General features: G+C 45.9%; 1 protein-coding gene across 3 annotated transcripts in view; it reads left to right on the top strand.

The window, feature by feature from the left end:
• The window catches only part of LOC119464084 (uncharacterized), a 52760-nt gene extending 30454 nt beyond the window's left edge, over positions 1–22306 (top strand). Inside the window, exons 2-8 of one of the 3 annotated variants that reach the window (XM_049656486.1) lie at positions 1820–1913; positions 2005–2054; positions 6021–6143; positions 6279–6826; positions 14937–15102; positions 17735–17845; positions 21771–22306. In XM_049656486.1, coding sequence (XP_049512443.1) covers positions 1820–1913; positions 2005–2054; positions 6021–6143; positions 6279–6826; positions 14937–15102; positions 17735–17845; positions 21771–22259 — 1581 coding nt within the window. In that variant the 3' untranslated portion in view covers positions 22260–22306. Of the gene's footprint in view, positions 1–1819; positions 1914–2004; positions 2055–6020; positions 6827–14936; positions 15103–17734; positions 17846–21770 lie in introns of all 3 variants that reach the window. The other 2 variants (XM_049656485.1, XM_049656487.1) reach the window with 2 other exon arrangements.
• The last annotated feature ends 46 nt before the right edge of the window (positions 22307–22352 follow it).

Below are 22352 nucleotides of genomic sequence, written 5' to 3'. Positions count from 1 at the left end.
ATGCCAAGCTTTCTTCTTACTGATTTAATGCTGTGTCCATATTTTACGGCTTCCTCAATCTTTCCCATGTTATAATTTTGAATATCCCTTACTTTTTTCTTGTTGATTAGTTTAGACAGTTCAGCGAATTCTATCTGATCTCTTGAGTTGGACATTTTCATCTTCTGTCGTTTCTTTATTAGGTCCTTTGTTTCTTGGGAGAGCTTACCTACTGGTTGCCTTGGTGCCCTACCTCCCACTTCAATTGCTGCTTCTGAGATCAACCTAGTTACGGTTTCATTCATTACCTCTATGTTGTCTTTATCTTCCTTTTCTAAAGCTGCATATTTGTTTGCAAGCACCAGCCTGAATTGGTCTGCTTTTACCCTTACTGCCTCTAGGTTGGCCTGTTTCCTCTTGACTAATTTCACTCTCTCTCTCTTCAAATTGAGAGAAATCCTAGACCTCACTAACCTATGGTCACTGCACTTAACCTTACCTAACACTTCTACATCCTGCACTATGCTTGGATCGGCAGAGAGTATGAAATCTATTTCATTCCTTGTTTCTCCATTAGGGCTTTTCCAGGTCCACTTCCTGTTGCTGCGCTTCCTGAAGAAGGTATTCATTATTCGGAGCCTATTCCTTTCCGCGAATTCTACTAACATCTCTCCTCTTGCATTCCTAGAATCGATGCCATAGTTGCCAATTGCTTGCTCACCAACCTGCTTTTTCCCCACTTTTGGATTGAAGTCGCCCATGACTAAAGTATACTGAGTTTGCACCTTTCTCATTGCTAGTTCAACATCTTCATAAAACTGTTCTATTTCTTCATCATCGTGACTAGAGGTTGGGGCATAGGCTTGTACTACCTTCATTTTGTACCTCCTATTCAGCTTTATTACGACGACTTCCACCCTCTCATTAATGCTGTAGAATTCATCAATGTTGCCCGCTGTGTTGTTATGCACTAGAAATCCTACCTCGGATTCTCTCTTATCTGGAAGGCCTTTGTAGCAGAGGACGTGGCCGTTAGTCAGCACTGTGTAAGCCTCACCAGTTCTTCTAACCTCACTAAGGCCAATAATATCCCAGGAAATGCCTGATAATTCTTCAAATAGTCCTGCTAAGCTAGCCTTACTCGAGAGGGTGCACATGTTGAACGTTGCCAGGTTCAGTTTCCATTGGCGGCCTGTCTTGACCCAGAGATTCTTAGCACCCTCTGCCACGTAGCAGGTCTGACCGCCGCCTTGGTCAGGTGCTCCGCAGCCACTGGGGACTGAGGGCCATGGGTTAATTGTCGGAGTCATGAGGGAGGTATTGGCCGAATACTGCACCAGGGAGGCCAATTCCTGTTCTGGTGAGGGAGTGACTTTGATGAAGCTTAGTGGGCCTTCCTAGTTTGGTTGCACCTGAACTAGTATAGCCCCACTAGCTCTCGGCTATATATTTTTTTTTCTTGCCGGTGTCAGGCACCACTCCATGCCTGAAAATGTGGTGGACTGGAGTAGGATTCGAACTTACGACCTTCAGATTTGAGGCCGGGTATTCTACCTCTGCTCCACGCCACCACCGTGACGGTCTTTAAATGCCTGTGCACGGTATGCCCAGGTGTAGTAGAGTTAAGGGGCATCATGGGACCAAAATGTTTCGGCGCTTTCTGGCATGGTGTCAGTTGTAGCCAGTGCATTTCTGCGAAACGTGTGAAGCGAGGTAATACAGCGTTACTTCTGCGAAAATTTATTTTTAAGCACTGTAATGGGTTCTCTTTATTTACAAGGCGACTTTTCATATCAGTTTAAAGGTCAATAATCACTTTTGTTGTTTTATTTGTACTTAGAAACACTTTGAAGAGGACCAGTACGAGGGAAATCGACAAGATGGGCGCCGTCTGTTAAAGTCAACAGCCCTGCCCACGCTGTTTCAATTTCGACGTGAGTAATAATTGTACTGTGGCATATTATATCCGCAATCTTTAGTGGACGCAATACAATGAATGTTTTTTTTTTTTTCTTTTCATTTCAGCTGTGCCTAAGCGAAGACCTCCTGCGAAGCGGCGTGCCCTTTCTTTGAAGGTTAGTGATACAACGCTGGTGGATGAGGAAATTTCTGTATACTGGGGGAAAGCCGTACATTTCGGAAGTGCTGGAAACTTGTACGGACAGTTTCAGCAGCGGTCCACGAACTTGGCCACACACATTCATTACATCCCTTAATATGCCATTTACTATTTTTGCAGCCAACTACTGCACACGTCTTCAATCCACATGATTCAATCCAGCATGATTGGAGCACAGTGTGTTAGCAAAAACACAGTTGCATTTCTGACAGCTGATCGCACAGAAGCAAGGTAGAAGCGGTAATGGTTGTGCATTCGTGCGCGGTCGCTGAGGCAATGTACGGCATGCCGCCGAAAGCGCCATCTCGTTTCTCTACAACAAACTGCTCTGCAAAAAGGGTCAATAAAGCCACGTTTGTTTCGATTTTGGCTGTTTATTTAGTAACAGTACTCTTTATACCAACTAGCCACTTCAGGTGGGTTAAAAAATAAGCATAACAGCTGTGGCACTTCAGAGAACAGCAGCATGGCATATCAAAAAAGATACAGAAGATCAAAATGAATCGACAGTGGACGAGCTGACCACTTTGGGTTCTGATATGGAACACGCAATGAATGAGTCTCTGTTTGTGGCATTATTATTGTCCTACAATGTTTCCTTCAAATCTCTCTTGTTTATTCGAAATTGTAATTATGTGATTGTTTATTATGCTGTGGAGAATGTGAAGCTAGTGCAACTTCCAATGAGCATACCCACACATATAAGTTTCGGCATGCACAAGTTCCTTGCACATGGTTAATATTGACACGTGTATTTGTTTATCTCAGACACATCTGCATGTATCAAAACATTCTCCATTCTTGTAGCTGATTCTGTCGTCTGTGTTGTCGCAAAATCTTTTGTAATCAGATTGCATGCATGGTGCAAATAGTGTTGTTCATTTTAGAACTTGTGCGTGCACCAGCGATTACACTGTAACCTTCCACGAGTCAAGTATAAATAGCCAATGCGTCTGACCTGCAAATCAGATTTCGCCGATCGCCGACTGTGCTCACCAATATTATTGTGCTCCGAGTGTCCCCTGGTGTTTCTGAGCACAAGTTCACCCAATAAAGAGTTAGTTTCGTGGCTCACCGTTTTGCTATTGTGTTCTTCACCGTCACTACTATGGGACAATATAAGTGAGTGCCTGGCACTCTGGGTGGTCAGTGCCTATGCCCGCTCTTCCAATACAAGATGGCATTGTGACCATGTTAATGTCGACTTTTGTGCAATTAAAAAAATGAAAGCATGTTTCCAAAAGGCTTTCTACATTCACTGTACCGAGAATCACTACTGCATCACCCCTCTTCATCGTACGACAAAAGATTTGGTCTATCTCCAAATCGGTTCTCCATGGACTACGTTTTAGAAGTGTCTTGTGTGGAAGACAGCCACTCTCACGCTTGGGGGTGATCAGTTGACGATGGTACTTTGGACTTGTTGGTAGAGAGGATGACGGCAGCTGTACTCCGTTTGACACATAGCAAGCAATGTTATGGAGGCTAGGGACACTTTTCTCGCTGCTCATATTCGTGACCAAAACGTGGTGCTACACATACAAAAGAAAGATATAGGTATGTGTCAAGTAATTTGACATGAAATGAAGTCTCATACTTCTTAGGTTGCAAAGTATGACGTAGTTATTACTTGGAAGGTGTTGGGGGGCAGATCTGAACCTGTTTACCGCCAAGTTCGCTGAGTGACACTCTACTGCAGCCGCAGCGCAGCACTTGTGTTTGCAACCAAAACATAGTACAACACACACTGGAAGCACAAAGCCACACAAGTATTATGTGGTCTGACATAACTTTTTGTCCACAGGTTCTATTTGTAATATGTCGAGTAGTTATCCCGTCAAAAGTGTCGCACAGCAAAACATATGTAGTCGGGCCTCTATGACGGCATTACTTGCATTGCTTCTGCAGTGTTGCCTGCTAAGTATGAAACGGAGTACTATATACATGTCTGCGACTACTACAACTACGGCCGGCCTTGCATGTGCAGTGCCTCTAAGTACTCGCTGCTACAACAATATTTGCAGACACAAAAATAGGATCAATATGTAGCTACGACAGAAGACGTGATTCTCATCGAGCAAGGGCGTAGCAAAAGTTGAGCTTGGCACATGCAAGCCAAGCGACGCTCGAAATTGTGTACTGTTTGTCTAGCCATTCGAAGGCATTTCTGCTACGCATAAAACTCAAAAGTAATATGGACAAAGTGTACAAGATGCCAACTTTTGTGTTCTGTGGGGAAAATGCAACGGATGTGTGTTTACGTAAATGTTCACGTTGCTGGTGGGGGTCATGTTCTTACAGGCCGTTTTAGCCTGGCAGGACGAGGCCAGCAATTGCTCTGCCTGTAACACCTCACTCTGGGTATACAATTCATCACCACACATCTGAAAGTTCACTGTCTCAAAGAAACGCAAGAAGGCACGGTATCTCTCTTTGGATGATCTAGTGATCTTCTGCAAACACCAGACATTGTACGCAATCATGTGGAAGTCTTCGTCTTCTCATGACGTCAAGTAGAATGTTTTGCTCCATATTGTAACACCGGCAGGACCATATAAAATGCTTTGTGTCACCAGTCTCACCACAGTCTACACAGAGCGCAGAAAACATGCTCCCAGTTTTAAATGCCCAAGCTGACCTGTACGCTGAACCCATTACGCATTACGATTCAAAAAAGTAGCGTGGCCTTCGAGCATGTTAGCCTCTTGATCATAGGGGGCTTTGAGGTGGCATCCAAAGTTGTTCAAAATGACATCACGAGTGGCCTCCTTTGTTAGTTGGCAAGGCTTAGTCACTTTCACTTTTGTGGAGCTTCATAGCGCTGTACATAGCTTGCTGCACTTATGAATCACCCATCATAGCGTTTCGGGGAGTCCTCAACAGCATAAGCGTAGTTTGCAGAGGGCAACTTTTAGCTTTTCTCAAGTGCACCAGCAGGGAAATATTTCTTAGTCCCAGTCGCCTTTCTAAAACTAGCACAGCACCACGAGTGCCATTGCTGCATCCAAGGCAGTCGCGATGCAGTTCATTAGGCTTGCTGTGGCTATCTGGAAAAATTTCTTGAAAGCCAATACAAAAATATTTCTCCCTTGATATTCTCGGCACCGCTGTCTTTGAACATAAGAGCATACAATCGTTGAATTCTACTGATACTAACATGTGAGGTAGAAACTTGGAGGTTATCACGAAAGCTTGAGAAGAAGTTATGGACCAGACAATGAGAGATGGAACTAAATATGATTAGCATAATGTTCAGGGATAGGAAGACAGCGGTGTGGATTAAATAGCAAACTGTGGTAGCCAATATTCTAGTTGACAGTAAGAGGAAAAAATGAAGTTGGACAGGCCATGTATTGCATAGTGCAGATAACCAGTACTTATTAGAGTTACGGACTGGGTGTCAAGAGTAGGGAAGTGCAGTTGGGGATGGCAGAACCAGGCAGTGTGATGAAATGATAAAATTGGCGGGTATAAGGTGGGTTCAGCTGGCGCAAGACAGGGCTAATTGGAGATTGCTGGGAGGGACCTTTGTCATTTAATGTACATAAATACATAGGTTGAGGATGCTGATGATATCCTCGGAAAACCATCGATGGATCAAACTAGCACATTTGCACGCCGTTCAGTCGACAAAGCATTGCCACCGCAAATGCTCTACATGCAAACACCCGTGCAGTACATGTGTTTTTGCTGCTAAAAGTTGTGGCGCCATCACTCCAGATGGCACTAGTAGTCTATCTTAGAAGCGCCACCTATCCAGTGCTCGTTCCTTATAGTACACCAAGCATGAGGATCTGCCAAGTGTTATACATAGTTTACTCTATTTTCCGTGTCTTAGTTTTTTGCTGGTAGTACATGTCTTGGTTATCTTCGAAGACACATCATATAATCAGGTGATGGCTGTTGTTTTGATCGCTCGCAGGTACCCAGTGCGGCAGTGAACAGTACAAACAGCAGCATCGTGACCAACGTGTCAACACCTGAAGATAGCGTGAAGGCTGAGGCAGCCCCAGGCACTGAAAGTTCAGCTTTCACTCTGGTACAGGTACATCTGCTTCAGCCGCCTGATGTTGAACAAGTTATTCAGAGTACATCGTCCAGCACTGGGTCTAAAAAACAAGGCTATGTGAATGCCACGGTGGTCTCAAGCTCTGAAAGTTCAGCTTCCGCTCCGGTACAGGTGCATCTGCTTCAGCCCCCTGATGTTGAACAAGGTGTTCAGAATACATTGTCCACCACTGAGTGTAAAAAACAGCGCCAGGTCCCCACGGTACCGAGTGACCCGCCATCAGCATCTGCAATCAGTCCTACAGAGCAGTTCGCCTCGGCAAACATGACTGGACAAGTGAGTGCCAAGCCCTGCCCAGGTCAACAGCCTCTCCCGCTTGCCAAGAAAGCAGCGATACTTGCCGACGTACGCGCAGGAAAGCTCAGCAAGGCTGAAATTGTGTTCAAGTACCACATACGTTGGGCTGTCTTATACGAAGTCATAAAGACTGCCAGTGAAATAGATGCCGCATTAAAGCACCTTGTCGTGACGCCTGAAAAAAGTGACTCACATTTGGTGGCGGAAGCACGTGGTTTCGAGGGCAAGCCTGATGCTTCCAAGGTGCAGGAGAGCCAGGAGGGAATCTCAACGACTCCGGGGGCATTCTTCATGTCAGAAGACTTGTACTTCAACCCCCCAAAGAAGCGCAGTAGGCAACTGGGTTCGAGGCATAAGAAGTGGTAAGTTGACCCTGATGGCATATTTCTGTGCCAACAGTGACGTTATCGTAAAGCCGTGCACAAGTGCTCAGATACACTTGCTTTGCCATTTCTTTGATGCATATGTCATCTTTTTAAGCTGACTAGTTTTCTACAAACTTTACTAGAGGTAAATCTTGCACAAGTCATCTGTGGGAGGGGCGAGCCATATGATTCACCTAGCATCGGAATGATAGGAACTAGTAGTATGTGGATAAACCTAAACTTCATCTTTTGGGCTTCAACTGACTTTGTGACTTTGCAGATTGATCGTATTTGACGAAATACCAGTGTATTATTAACCCTTTCTCTACTGCTGATGAGTATAGTCATCATGAGTTTTTGTACCAATGTAACCGATGACAACTATAGTTGTCTCATTGCGCCCAGTTGTAATTTTTGACACTAGATGGCTACACTTATCCATGTGGTGTCATTATGTCTCGCCTTTCTCTTTGTTGCCGCCTGTGACACCTGCGTAGAAAACTTGCTTCCTGCCACGTGGGAATAAAAGTGCGCCTAAAAGGAAGTATTTCGACTAATCCTCGTGAGAAGGCACCTCTGTAGAACTTTGCTCAGTAACAGAAGGTGATGTGTTCTCAACTAAGTACTCAGGAGATGACGATTATTTAGGTGCACCTGACGTTCTCACTGCTGACCGTGAGTGGGTGCCGCACCTACAAACTGTGTCCGTAGAGGTATGCAAAAGTAGCCACCATCCATGTACTTGTTTTACATCATTTAGATTATTTTGTTTTCATATTCTTTTTTTTTTCATAATGTATCGAGCCCCGCAGGTCACTGTACTGCAAAGCCTCAGTGCCCTGCAGAAAAGCCTTCTTCAAATTTAATGTCATGCAATTTTGGGAAATAAAGCAACCTTACTGAAACGAAGAAATGCTGCCCTTTCGTTCGAAAAAAAAGCTCTACAGAGCGGAAGAATAATTCTGGTAACTTTCGTACAATTTTTTCATTTTTCGTGGTACGAAAAGGGTTAATGGAACAATTCACAACGGCCAAGCATTAGGGATTCTTGCAAAGTCTTGTTGCCTTCATGCGTCTAGCAAAATATGGTCGCCTGGAAATTTAGACTGATAAAGGCAGGCACAGGGTAATGAATGAAGCCACCAGAAATGTCTGAAGCCACAAACTTGAAGATTGGACAAGTCCACATACTTGTCATCATTCCCTTTGTAGCCGAGCATTGCAGCGCCAGAGTTCTGTCGAGTATAATTTTTGTAAAAACTATGCTTCAGACACGAGGTCACGGAAATCACCTCTCTGTTTCGTTCCAGGCAGACCCTTTGTGCTGCAGGCTATTGTCCACACATTTCGTGGTTTTGGCTATTCATACATGAAAAACTGGGCAGTACCTTGTCTTTGTGTCAGGGGTGTTTTGAATATTCTGGTCAAGCTGTTTATTTTAGGAAACCATAAAAGAATGATTGTACACATCCGAAGCTTTGTTGTCTCGCACGGCGAGACCCTGCTTTTGGGAGCCAAAAATTGGCTCAGATGTCTTATTGCATCCCATTGCTCCAGATTGGTGTAGATCATTTATTCATGCTTTATTGGATCCCTGTAACATCCTTGATTGATTTAGACTATGTTATAATCATCATGAACTGGTTGTGGATTGTTTTTACTCATTTTCTCAAAACAGCATTTCTGGTGGTGTCACCCTTTTGGAGTTAATATATCTCTGGTTCTACTTGTCCTATCACAATAATTATTTGTTTGTCAGCAAAGTAGACAAATAGAGATTGCAGTGGGCATATAATATAAACAAATATTATGACATAAATATTAAAAAAAAGTTGTAATTTGTCCTGGGGGTGGTACTATGAGTCCAGAAGAAGAAGAACAAAACTTTATTTGCACAAAAGACTTCGTTGCCCCTAGAACGGGGCAGTTTGCGTGGTCGGGCCCCTATTCCAAGGCACCGCTGGCCCACGCCATCCTTTCTGCCCTCCTGACCAGCCTGAGCTGGTCCCCGAGGGCAAAGCTGGACAGCAATGCCTCCCACCTCTCTCTCGTGTTATTCTCATCTTGCTCTTCTGTGTGAGCCGTGCATTCCCATGTGATGTGATAGAGCGTCGGTGTGCTCCCACACCACGGGCATATGTCTTTGTAGGCTGTTGGGTAGTGTATATGCAGTCTATGGAGGTTTGTATAGGTATTCGTTTGTAGCCTACGTAATGTCGCAGAGTCCATGGCTGAAAGGTTCTTGTGCGGTGCTGGGTAGAGTCTTCTCAATTCCCTGTAGTATTGCAAGATTGATTTATAACTGGTATCGATGGGTGTCGGGTCCTCTACGATGTTGCAAGAGGCAGCTCGGTAATTAGTGAAACCTCGAGCCACCTCATCTGCATAGCGGTTCCCAGTAACACCATCGTGTCCCGGGGCCCAGGTTATTGTTTGGGTATACCTGACGTTGAATTCTCTGCTGATCTCGGTGAGTATCCGGTGTGCCTTCGCACTGACCTTTCCCCTCTGATAGTTCCTGCATGCGGCCTGAGAATCTGTAATTATTGTCAGTGGAGCGTTGCGCTCCATTCCTTCCCTTATAGCTAAGGCAATGGCTATCTCTTCTGCTTCTATAATGGTCGCTCGGGAAACCGAAGCACAGGCCGTGATTTTACCTTTTCGGTTCACGACAACTGCCACCATATTCTTTGCGTCGACCCGATATGGTGAAGCATCCGTGAATCTTGCAGTGTCCATGTACTTAGTTATTTTGTCTATGTATTCAGCTCTAGCCTTTCTCCTTCCTGCGTGTAATGTAGGATCCATGTTTTGCGGTATTGGTGAAACGCCATACAAATTTCTGATCTGGCAGGGTAGCTCTTTAGTGCTTTGGTATGCTTGTATGCAATCTCCAAGGCCGACTCTACGAAGAAGAGCTCTTCCGGCTGGCGTTTGCGCCAATCGACTCCTCTGCGCTATGAGTTGGGCCTCAGCCAGCTCATCAAATGTATTGTGGAGGCCGAGGGCTAGAAGCTTCTCATTTGAAGTGTTGCGTGGCAGCCGCAGGGCTGTCTTATATGCCATCCTTATTATTTGGTCAGCCTTTTCTTTTTCCTCTCTATTCATGTCATGGTAAGGCAGGGAGTATATTAGTCTACTTATGACCAGGCTTTTCACCAGTCTGAGGGTGTCTTGTTCCCCCATCCCTGTCCGATTATGAGCCACACGGGATATCATCCGGTTAATCTGCTGCGTCGTTAAAGTGTGGAGACATCTGTCATTCGATTGTAGCCACATCCCCAACACTCTAACTATTGACCTCTCCGGAATAATTTTCCCTTCCAGCCTGATCTCGAGTTTGAGACTCGGGTCAGTTCTTTGTTTTTTGTTTTTTGTGAGGCGAATTAGTTCTGATTTCTCCGCTGAGCACTGGAGTCCTCTTTGTTTGATATATTTTTCTATGATATTGGCTGCCCGTTGGAGCTTCTCCTCCTTTTCTCCCAAGCTGCCCTTGGTTATCCATAGTGTTATATCATCCGCGTATAAGGAATGACGGATGTCGGGAATTTCTTGGAGTTGTTTGGCTAGTCCAATCATGGCTATGTTGAAGAGTGTAGGCAAGATTACTGCACCCTGTGGCGTTCCTTTGTTAGGAGGATGGATGACTTTGGATTCATCATCCCCTACTTTGATGACTGCTGTTCTCTGGTTGAGGAAGCTTCGGATGTACTGGTACGTTCTTTGACCGCAGTTGGTCTCTGCTAGTCCATCGAGTATGCCTTTGTGACTTACGTTGTCAAAGGCCCCTCTTATGTCGACAGCCATGACAATGTTTTCTCCTGCCTTGGGGACGTTGGTTAACACTTCCTCTTTTAAAAGCAGGAGAATGTCCTGTGTTGAAAGATGTGATCTGAAACCAAACATGGTGTCAGGCATTAAGTTGGTTTCTTCAAGATGACGTTGGAGTCGAGTGTTTACTAATCTCTCGAACAGTTTTCCTAGACATGATGTAAGAGAGATGGGCCTAAGGTTTTCCAAATTCAATTTCTTCCCTGGTTTTGGGATCATGATTATCACAGCGTGTTTCCATTGCTGTGGTATCGTTCCTTTGACCCAATGGTCATTTATGAAGTTCGTGAGGGCTATTATGGCTTCATCATTCATATTTCTAATCATGGCGTTTGATATTTGATCCGCCCCTGCCGCTGTGTTCCGTTTTGCACTGGCGATTGCTGCTCTAACTTCTGCTTCCGTGAAGAGTTCATCCATTCCTGGGTGCGGGTGTCCGCTGTAGTCAGCTTGGTAGGGGGGTATCGGGGCATTGTCACCGAAGCATTTGTTATGGACGGCCTGAAGGAGTTGTTCTTTTGTGCCTGGGTACGAGTGTAGCAGTCTCTCCAAGTTCTTTTGTCCTTCGCGTCTGGTTTTGAGTGGGTCAATCATTCCTCTCAGGATGTTCCACGTTTTTGCTGTCCCTAGGGTTCCATTTAGTGATCCGCAGAAGCGTTCCCAGTTGGCTGTTGCAAGTTGGTTAGCGTATTCCTCGGCCTGCTGTGTTATTTCTTTGATTTTCATTTTGAGCTTCCTGGTGCGTTTCTGTCGCTTCCATCTTTTCGTCAGGCTTCTTCTTGCATCCCACAGGTGCAGTAGGTGAGGGTCCACTTCAGGTGTTTTTTCCGTCCTGGTGACGGCTTTGGTATGTTTCTGCTTGAGATTCCGTATGACTTCGCACCACTTGTCTAAATCATTTATGTCAGTGGCTAGTTCTTTAAGCGATTCTCTATATGCCCGCCAGTCTGTTATTTTAGCTGTACCTATTTGTTTGCGGATTACACCCGTGCGAATTGTGGTGCTTATAATATAATGGTCACTTCCTAGATTTTCGAGGGTGTTGCACCACTCCGCATTTGGACAATTTTTGGTTATGGTTAGGTCCGGACTTGTGTCCGAGGAGATACTATTTCCTGTTCTTGTTGGGATAGCAGGGTCTGTTAGAAGTGTCATGCCGAGTGCTTCTATTTGTCCTGTGATATTCTTGCCTTTATTGTCCTGGGTTGGATACCCCCAGCTTGAGTGTCTGGCGTTAAAATCCCCAACTATCACTAGAGGGCTCCCCTTGGCCATTTTTGCTGCCTCTTGAAATAATTTGTCGAACGTTGCTCTTTTATGACTAGGGGAGCTGTAGATATTAATTATGAAGGCACTCTTTCCTCTGGTGCCTTTATATGCGATTTCTGTTATTATATGCGGAATGTCCGTTCCTTCTATGGGTTTGTGACATATTGCTGTAACTTTTTTGTCCACCAATGTTGTGACCTTCCAGCTTTCATCTTCGGTACAGAAGGTCTCGTATCCATGTAATTTAGGGTTTGTTCCGGCTTCTTGTAATGCTATGATAGCTGGCAACCTTTTTTGTGTCGTCACCAGCTGTGACAGTTGTCCAATTTTACGCCGGAACCCGCGGCAGTTCCACTGCCATATTTCGCACTCTTCTAAAGCGTGCTTTTGATGTTTAGGCATTGTTCGTCGCCTGGGTCATGGCCGACAGGCCTGGCCTGTTGTAGACTTTCTCTGCTTTTTCTCTTATGTTACTGCCTGTGGCATGCTTTCGCAACGCTTTCGTGAATTCTATTTGTTGTGCCTGGATTTTCTTGTCCAGAACATCTAGTCTTCGATCTACCTGTATCAACACCTGCTCTATGATTGTGGGTATAACTTCCTTTATTGTATCTTTCAGTATTGACAGGGTAATTACGGTGTCGCCTTCTAAGTTCGGTAGTTTCTGCCCTTTCTGTCCTGCCTGGGCTGGTTTAGGTCCTTGTTGTGGTTGCTGCGTTTGTTGCTTTTTCAATTGCCTATTTTCTCTTTCTAGGTCTCCTATTCGCACTCGCATTAGATCTAGTTCGCGTTCTAGGCGCGTGAGTTGTGTTGTGGCTTGGTGTGGAGGTTGGGAAGCGATTGCTGCCCAGCTCACCTTGTTTTTGGCTTCCTTGTTATGCTTCTTCTTGCTCTTTTGCTGCTGTTGTTTTTTTGTTTGGACCCTCTCTTGGTCACTGTCCCTGGAGTTGGAGCGGTCTCGGGAGCTGGACCTGGAACGGGTCCCGTCTGGTGATGCAGAGTCCTCGCAGTCCTTGCTGAACCAGCGTCTCTTGAGGATCCCGTTCGTTTGTGGTCGGCTTCGACGTTGTAACAGTTGTGGCCTGCCCCTTTGGGGGACCCATTTGAGTTTCTTGGTGCATTCCGATGCCGCCGTGGGATGAGCCTCTCCGCACAGGGCACACTCTGGTTCACATGTGTGGTCCTCAGGAGGATCCCTTAGCCGACAGTTGCTGCACGCCTTGGCCGTTGGCGTTGGGCAAACGTCCGTTCTATGTCCCTGGCTTTTGCACAGTTTGCAGTATTGTCGGGTGGGGCGATAAGGCACACATGACATTTCGCCACCGTAATAGTAAACGAAGCGTGGCACTATCGGTCCATCGAACGTGATCACTGCGGTTTCAGACTTGCCGAGCATCCGGGCTTGGACGATTGTAACTCCTTGTGTGCGCACTCGGAGATTACTTAGGAGTTCATCTTCTGGAGTTTCGCGTTCCAATCCATGTATCACTCCTTTAAGGTATCCTTCAGGGGTGGTTATGTATGTGTTGATCGGATGTTTAGTGCCGTTGAGATCCAGCGTTTTGATCTTCAGGATCTTCTCCGCCACTTGTTTGTGGGGGGTACTTGCAATGATTATGTTTGACCCGTTGCGGAGGCGAAGCAGAAATTTATCACTCTTGCAGGTCTCTGGGTCGCCGCTTGCACGTTCTATCGCCCGTGCAACTTCGTAGGTTTTAAGTTCTTTCACAATTAGCCCTGGCTTGGGCCGCATGATAATTTTTATGTCATTTCTTGGTAGCGGCGCGGCGCGCAGTTCGCCGTCGGTTCCTTGCAGACGCTCCCCCGCGTTTATCTCGCTCTCCTGCAGGCGTTCTGGCGTCGCAACTGTTGCCCTTGCCGCCGTCTCGAGCTCCGCTGTCATCAGGGGCTGCTCGCACTTGTTTTCGTAAACGTTTTCGCTCTCGCAACGATATTGCAAGTTGCCACTGACCGTTTTGGCTTCGTCGTCTTCCCTTGGTGAGATTTCCTCAGCGTCGTCGTCGCTGGTCGATTCCCCCTGTACCACCTCGTCAGGTGAGAGGAACTCTTCTTCAGCATCCGCCGCAGATCCCACTTGGGTTTCGATGGCTTGGTCATCCATGTCCATGGTGTCCTGGGCTAGTTCGGAGTCGTTGTTCGTTGGAACTTGGGCCGTCGCGGCGCGACGCTTGGGCTGGGAGCTGGATGCCGGCGTTCCGCACTCCGCTCCGTCGTTAGGCTTAGCGTGGCGGGCCGGCATGATGCGGTGGTGGTCTTAAAGTTGGTACAGGAAACCGGGTCCGCTTGTCCAACAATGTGGTATCAGCGTGATCCTGGTGTCTTCCTACACAACTCCTGCAAATTTGCTGGTGGTCACATGATGTTGACCGCTGCTAGGCACGATAATTGACGGAGCCGATGCGAACACGTCTGCACTCCTCGACGCCACCTGGCGGTCCTCTATGAGTCCAGACTTTAAAAAGTTTGAGAAGCTGTAACTTTGGTTCCAATCAGTCTAGAGCATTCATAGTTGTATCACTGCATACTCCGATTACTCAAGATCATTTTTATATGTTGACATATATTACACCATATATAGTTCAGTAAATAGGCCACCTCCAAGCATGTTATGAATTCCTTAAATTTCTAGAAATATATTTATTATGTAAGAAAACTGAATGTATATCTTAAATTAGCAGATGTAAATACATAAACTCCACAAGTTCCATCAAAATCGACTCAGAAATAAGAAAAAAGTTTGTCAAAGCAGGATCTCCCCTTAAATTACGTCAAAGCACGTTGGCAGGCTAGTTGGTTAGAATCCGTGATAGAATGTGTAAGCGTGACTGAATGAAGACGCAGAAAGACACACACAGAGATAGCGCTGTGTGTCTCTTTTTTTCATGTCCTCGTTGAGTCATGCTTACACATTCTAGCATGGATTAAACTAGGATTATGTTTTCGAGTAGTTGGCAACTTCACAGTGCTTTGCGTCTTGGTTTCGCAGCCTTCTGTCTTTAGATGTCCAGAGTGCATCCGGAGCAAGTGCAGAGACGAATATTGATAGCCTCGGTGTGGCAATTCCAACGACCACCACGATCAAGATTGGAGAAGCTGGGCACAGTGAGAGAACGAATGGATCAAAGCCCGTGGCTAGAGCTATGCATACTGTGGTAAGTATTTTCCAACAGCAGCAGCTGTTATGCATTCTTTCAGCTCTTGTTGTGTGAATAAATTGTGCGCAGAAAGTGCCACAAGAGCGTGCTGCCTCACACGTCATCACTTGCTCATATTACCTGTGAGGAGTTTGTCTAAATGTTTCTTTAAACCTTGTAAGGACGGATGATGAGCTCAGTTCGTCAAGTGCAAAAAAATTCGTTCTCCCTATACTTTAACTTTCTGACAAATTTTTTGCATGATCTTGCTTTTTATGTTTATCAGAATCGTTTGCACGTGATGTTGGGAGCATACACTAACTTGTGTGCAGTGAATCGCACTTTTGTTACCGTGTAAAAATTAAAAAAAAAACATTTTTTTCTTTGTCAAATTCAATGTTTTGACAAACTTTTTGCATGGTCTTGTTTTATATAATCATCGGACTCATTAGCTCACAAAAAGAACTTGTCTTTGTGGCAAGTTTTTTTCATTTTTTTACTGTCCTTAAAGTGGTCCTGAACCACCCCTCAGGCTAGGTGAAATAACACAGACCGCGGATGACATATGCTGCTATGAACACCTCAACCAAATTATGCAGCAGTGTGTGGCATGTGAAGCTCACAAGCGGAGCGCGAAGTCACCTTTCTCTCAAACGCTCTCTTTTCAACAGAAGCATGCTCCTCACTGTTTTCTGGATGCCTTATTTCGTAATAAAGCAGATTCCCATACGTCGCTTCTATTGGCCAGTAGCTGCCGTCAAACAAGAAGGGTGTTTGGATCATTACACTTCTTCCTACTGTTACTGTGTATATTTATTGACGCACTTTAATAAGCAGGCTGAAGTAAGTGAAAATATGCTTTCGAATTTCGATAATTATTACGTACTTCCGGAAGAAGTCGACTATCGTCTGCTCACGCTCGGCCGCAGCCACCCGCATAGGAATTAAAATTTGGCCGCCCTGCTTATTGGTGCCTAGTCTACGTAATTTTGACTAGCTTTGAACAATCAGCTACCCTCGAACCATGCGAAACCTAAGGTCAGACCACATACATGCTTGTCAGCATGTATGTGGTTCAAAGTCATGCCAGAGTTCGCTTCGTAATGACTCTATGAGTTATTGATAGTGCTTCAAAATGTGCAAGTGGGATGTGGCTACTATTTGTCGGCCAAGCTGGTGCTGGACAAAGCTGGTCCACACCATGTAGCACAGCGAGACAGCAGCGCATGAGCGCAAACACACACTCAAGCTAATTGTTCGCAAAGCAAACGCTGCAGTTGCATGTAGCTGCGGTGTGCTACGTAGCATAGATACCGTGACCGCCGCAACGAATCTACTGGGCTTAGGGTGTCCCGATGTCCTCCTCGCCTACCGACGAGGAGAACATCGGGACACCCTAACTGGCTTAACGCACTGTGGCTCGCAGAGGACAACCGCGTTTGGCACGTCGTAGGCGCCAAAATCGGAAATAGTGGCGCCTATGTGAGCATCCAAAATCAAATTTGAACTGCGCGCCACGGTCACGTTAAGTAGGTGGAGCGTTGTGGGCACACCCCGCTCCGCTGTAGCCTTCGCAGTGCAAATCATTCAGGAAGGAGCGGAAGCACCGCGAGCAGTTTGTTTGATTGTCAATAACTCCGCTTCTGCTGAACACACTGAAGAACTTTTGCGGCAGAGCAGTTCTGAAATAGTGTAATTTAACTTCAAATGCATTCCTCGACTTTGATAAAAAGTGGTTCAGGGCCCCTTTATAGGGTTAATGTTCATTGCAGTTGCAAAGCACTGGAACAGAAACTGTCATGGTGCAAGATAGTGGTGCCAAGCCTGCCCACTTCAGGCCAAGCAGATATGAATTTTTACTTGTTTGTCCCTTTCACTTGAAGTTAATTGTGTTGTAGACTTTAACTAATATTCGTCTGACCTCAACACCAAAGTTTGGCTGTGATCTCAGCAGTCGTCTTGGGGGTGGTTCTCGATATCGTGGCAGAAAGGCCTAGCTCATTGGAACACACAGACAGCGTGCCATGTCTCTGGCTTGGATTCACGCATCGTATGCTCTTCTTCGTTCGTGGTAGCTCACACAGTGTAGCAACTGAAGCACTCATTGACCTACGCAAATGCACGAATGTGCCAAAACACTTCATTTTAGTGGATGTTATAGTGCAAAATGAACAACATAAAAGCTCATCATCTACATGCTATATACATAGCATACTAATTAGCCTAAGTTTTCACGCTATTGCAAAATGCCTTAAGACGCACACGTGGAATGCCTGAACAATTCTGATACTTTTGGCTCTCATTTGCTCGTGGAAGCTCACCCCTTCGGGAACAGTGATACGGACAAAGCACCACAACTGACGTTTTCTTTCTCTCTCTCCAGAATGATTGAAACACTCATTCACATTCAAAAACGTGATTTTCAACACATTTTCAACACTAACAAATTTTCAGTGCAATAGGCTCTCTGATTATGTGCCGGGGAATCAAATACACCTAAATAAATTTCGGAAATTTCAAAATATGCTTTTATTAAATATAGGTTTTACAGTAATGCAGTATCGAAATATTAGGACTTGTTCCTTTGTGTAAATCTAATTGACCACTTTTGGCAAGCACTGACAATTTCTTTTTTCTGCTTGGCCCGCAGTCCACGCAGACAGTGTCGTCGTCCGGAAGAGGGTCACTCATCACGTTCCTGTCAACTACGAATGGTGCCGATGGAATGACTCAAGTCAACCACAGACGACAGGCTGATAAGGTAAGGCATACAGTATTAGAAAGCTGACAAAACTTCAAGCAGAGGTACGTGTGCACACTTCGCAAAAGATAATTGGATACTGTGGGCATCATCGTCGTCAACACCAAGCTTAAAGACCAACTGAAACAGAATTCCACACCACACATGAATTCTAGTTTCAGATAGTGCAGATATAGAGAGCAGCCTCTGTGGAAAAAAAATTTGCACTTGAAAAATACAAGTGGATGCATCACAAGAAGCTTTCAAAAATAAACATTTTTAAACCGAAACTGGAAAAAAAGAAACCACCATTGGGCCGCTTGCTGAAAGTGATACAGCGCCTGGAATGTTGTGTGACCTCTGAGATGAGGCGGCATCGGCGCTGCGCAGAGGATCCCTGATAGAGCACTGCACGGGCTCGGGCTTACCCGAAAGCCCGGCCCGGCCCACGGGCTGGGCCGGGTAGCACAGTTTTTTCACGGACTCGGGCCGGGCTCGGGCACGGCGTGTGCTTTTTGACTCGGGCCCGGGCCGGTCTCGGGTTTTTTGACGCGGGCCCGGGCCGGGCTCGGGCTTTCTGGTGGTGTGCATGTAATGTGCAGCGAGTTATTCTCGGGTGTCTCAACTCTGAACAACATTATTTTTCGGTCTTGGGCCGGGTTCGGGCCGGTTTCGAGTCGGGCTCGGGCCGGGCTCGAGTCGGGCTCGGGCCGGGCTCGGGCCTAAGGTAAAGGGGTGGCGGGCCGGGCCGGACAGGTAACGTAGATTATTTCCCGGGTCTTGCCATACAAGTTTTGATCGGGCTCGGGCGGGGCCGCATAACGTAAAAACGGGCCCGGGCCGGGCCCGGGCTGAAGAAATCGGCCCGTGCAGTGCTCTAATCCCTGAGGTCATGGTCTTGGATTTGTGCCGTGTCTGATAACCACCATGTGCCCTTGTCGTCTGCTGAAGTGCAATATAAATGCCAATAATAAGACAGGAGCCTTGCAGCTTTGCCAAGATTGATTTGGTGGTACAGTAGACTTCCATTAATTTGACTCCGGTTAATTCGATTTTTCGATTAACTTGATCCCGACCGAAAATCCCAGTCGGCACTCATGCATTTGTGTGTGTTCAAACTTTCCTTATTTTGATCCTAATGAGTGGCCTTTGCCAGATAATTCAAACTTGGCCAGTCAGCACGCACGTGTGTCACCCCTATGGTGATTCCAACGGCGACCCTTTTAGTGGCAGTAGGCCTTGGTGAAACTTAGGGGACAGTAAATGCGTTGACAAACGCCAATCGCCTGTTGAAAATGCCCGTTTTCAACTTGCCCTAGGAAGATTTTCAAGCACTAATGGTAGCTCACAATGTCTGATTACAGTATTTGCTCAATTCTAATGCGCACCTTTTTTTTTTCATGAAAATTGGGCTGAAAATTTCCTGTCAATTGGATACGAAACCAAAACCGTATTCGCGGCATTTGTATGTTTTACTGCATAACAGGCCTGTACTGTGGCAAAGCGCATTTCTCTATTGTTAGAGGTGTAACAACTAAGTTGACGAGGAAATTGCGGTCACTGACCAAGTCAATGGTGAAAATAAAACAGAGACGTTTCGGGAACCCGTATTTCAGGACCCGTACGGGTTCCTTGATCACACTAAAAGCAGGCAAGAGCCGCAAGTCGTTTTTATGCCAAAATGTGACGTAGAGAACGGGTGTAGTTGGCAGGCAGATTTCCATCAGTCCTGTTGATGCTGTTGTCCGTAGTTTGAATAAATAAAGATTCTAACAAAAGTCGCATCATGGGATTCTTTTCCTTAGCTACTATAGCAGCGTTTTCCCAATCGATGTGGTGACTGTGATTGTCGGCGTGTTCAGCAAGGGCGTTTGATGCTTTTTTACTTGTTGGAGACGTTCCTTTGGTGTTCCTTTAATCTTCTTGTGAATTTGCCGGTTTCGCCGATGTAACTGCAGCTGCAGTCTGCGCATGGCACCTTGTAAACAACACTGGGGTAATTCTTGCTTTCGAGCTAATCCTTTACATTAACAAGCTGATTTCTCAGCTTGTTGGATGGCATGTGTGCTATTCTAAGATCGTATCTTAAGCATACGTGGCTAAGGGCTTCACTGACGCCAGGCACATATGGGATGCCAGCGCGTTTTGTGAACGACTTGCCTTGAGACGGCTTGGGATGGAGGACACGAGCTTCCATTTTGTTAATAAACTTCTTTGGGTACCCGTTCCTGGATAATTCGTGACGAATTGTCTTCAGTTCTTTCTGTGTTGCGTCGTCACTTGAGCAGATGCGTGTGGCCCGCGTCACGAGAGATGAGACAACGGATTGCTTGTGGCAAGCAGGGTGACATGAATTGAAGTTTAAGTACCGGCCGGTATGAGTCGCCTTCCTGTGCATGGCAAATGTGAGTCGCATTCCACTTCGCCGCACATCAAGGAAGGACGTCAAGGAAGGGGAGGCTGTTGTCACACTCATATTCTGTAGTATTCTGTATGGCTGCTTCTCCTCAGTTGAGAAGACTCAGGAGGCTTGAAGCGTCCTGCCTTTGCACAATGCAGAAGCAGTCGTCTACGTAGCAGAGGACGTTTGCTGTAGTGTGATCAAGGAACCCGTACGGGTCCCGAAACGTCTTTGTTTTATTTTCACCATTGACTTGGTCAGTGACCGCAATTTCCTCGTCATCATGTTACCTGACCAGACGAACTTTCGTCGAACTCTTGACTAAACAACTAAGTTGTTGCAACACATAAGGTGTTACATAGAAACGTTGACAAAACAAGCTAAGAAAGCCAAACAAACGTTCACACATTTAAAAGATAACTGCCCACTACCACACTACCACCCCTCAGGTTTGAACTCATTCCGGGCAATGTGCAAGCACGAACAAGATGTGATAACCACTAAGCTATTTGTGCAAGGTTTAGGGTGCCGCGCAGACTCTTGAGAGCAGCAGCGTCTGTGCCTCTATTTCGGAAGATGCAAACAAGCAGTTACTGTAGTGAACTAGCGCGATTGTTGTGTACATCACTGAGAATAAGTTGTAAAGAACCTACTGCACTGCACGGTACACAAATGTTTTTGCATTTCGCCCCCATCCCAGCTGCTGCAGCCGGGAAGGCACACACGACCCCTTGCTCTGCAGCGGGACAGAAGTTGTTCTTAAGAATGATGTCCGCTGTAAAAGCCTGCGGCTGTTGCAGTATGACAAGTTGTCATTATGCGGAAATCACATTACTCTAAGTGTTTCATGATTGCCACAGCAGTGTGTGCATTTTATACTAGAATACTTGCAGCGCAGTGGCACGGGACTCCGCCTAGTATGACATGCACCGTGGGGAATGCACCCAGGACTGTTCAGTGTAGCCATACACAGGGCTGTTTGCATTTCTTCATATCAACATGGAGAGCTAAAGATCACAGTGAAGGTCACTCAGCCGTGCGGTGTCAAATCCTTGGTACTAATGGTATCACATGATGATAATGGACACGTGATGCAGCTGATTGCAGGTGTCAGAAATTTTTTTTTTTTACTGCGGTCACGTAGCTATTATTGAGTGTGGCTTTGAGTGTTTTACAAGTTCCAGTGCCTTTGGACGGCATCTTTCACATTATCAAGGCTCTTGGAGAGCTTTTCAGCTTTTAGTGAAATACTTGTGTTAATGAAGTTCACTTCCTTATAACGAGGGTTTAATGTAAATGAGTAAACATTTTACAAGCTCCAGCACTCTCAGAAGGCACGTCCTACAGTACTATGGCTCTTCGAGAACCTCGAAATGCCGTTTATAACCAAGTTCACTTTGCTTCTCTATGACTTTGTTATAACGAGGGCTTAGGGCAAATGAGTTTGGTGCCAGAGGAATTGCTGAAGCCTGCTGATATCTTGAAACCCCTGTACTTGGTTCATTCTAGCAACGCGAAGGCACACTATCCTTGTTTCTATTGTAGGGTTCTGGACCTGCCACACATTTCCAGAAGCTGCCAGCTGGTCTGAGCACAGACGGGGACTGCAAAGGCCTGTTGCCGCTGGAGTTTTCACGGCACTTTCGTAAAATGGATGACAATGATGATAATGCGACTCGCGTCGAAGACGATACCGTTTGTTGGCCGCGGGCTCCTCCTTCGCCGCAACCGGAATTTGTGACCGACTCTGCGAGCTCCTCAGCGCCTGCTGAGTCGTCCGGCTTCAGTCTTTTAAACGTCAAGCAAGAAGTCGAAGACAGTGACACTGAACAAATTGTGTTTGATCCCCTTGTTGTGCCAAAGCAAGAACCGCACTCACCACAAGGGGGAGACTGTGATGACTTTGTTATGGAGTGCGACGTAGACGTCGAACACAGTGGTGAACAAAATTTTCAGCTTCTTCCGCATAATGTCAATAATGCCATGAGCCAGTCGGAAGGTGTTAGTGTAAAGTGTGAACCCTTGTCACCGTAATGTATTGTGGACCAACAAAATTTTTAGAGGATGTCACAGATAACATGTAAGTTTAATCAAAGGAAAAAAAGGGGACTTTTGTGTGTGGATGAC

The sequence above is a fragment of the Dermacentor silvarum genome, chromosome 9 (assembly GCF_013339745.2).
Source record: "Dermacentor silvarum isolate Dsil-2018 chromosome 9, BIME_Dsil_1.4, whole genome shotgun sequence".
Lineage (NCBI taxonomy): Eukaryota > Metazoa > Arthropoda > Arachnida > Ixodida > Ixodidae > Dermacentor > Dermacentor silvarum.
This window is presented reverse-complemented; position numbering and strand designations above follow the sequence as displayed.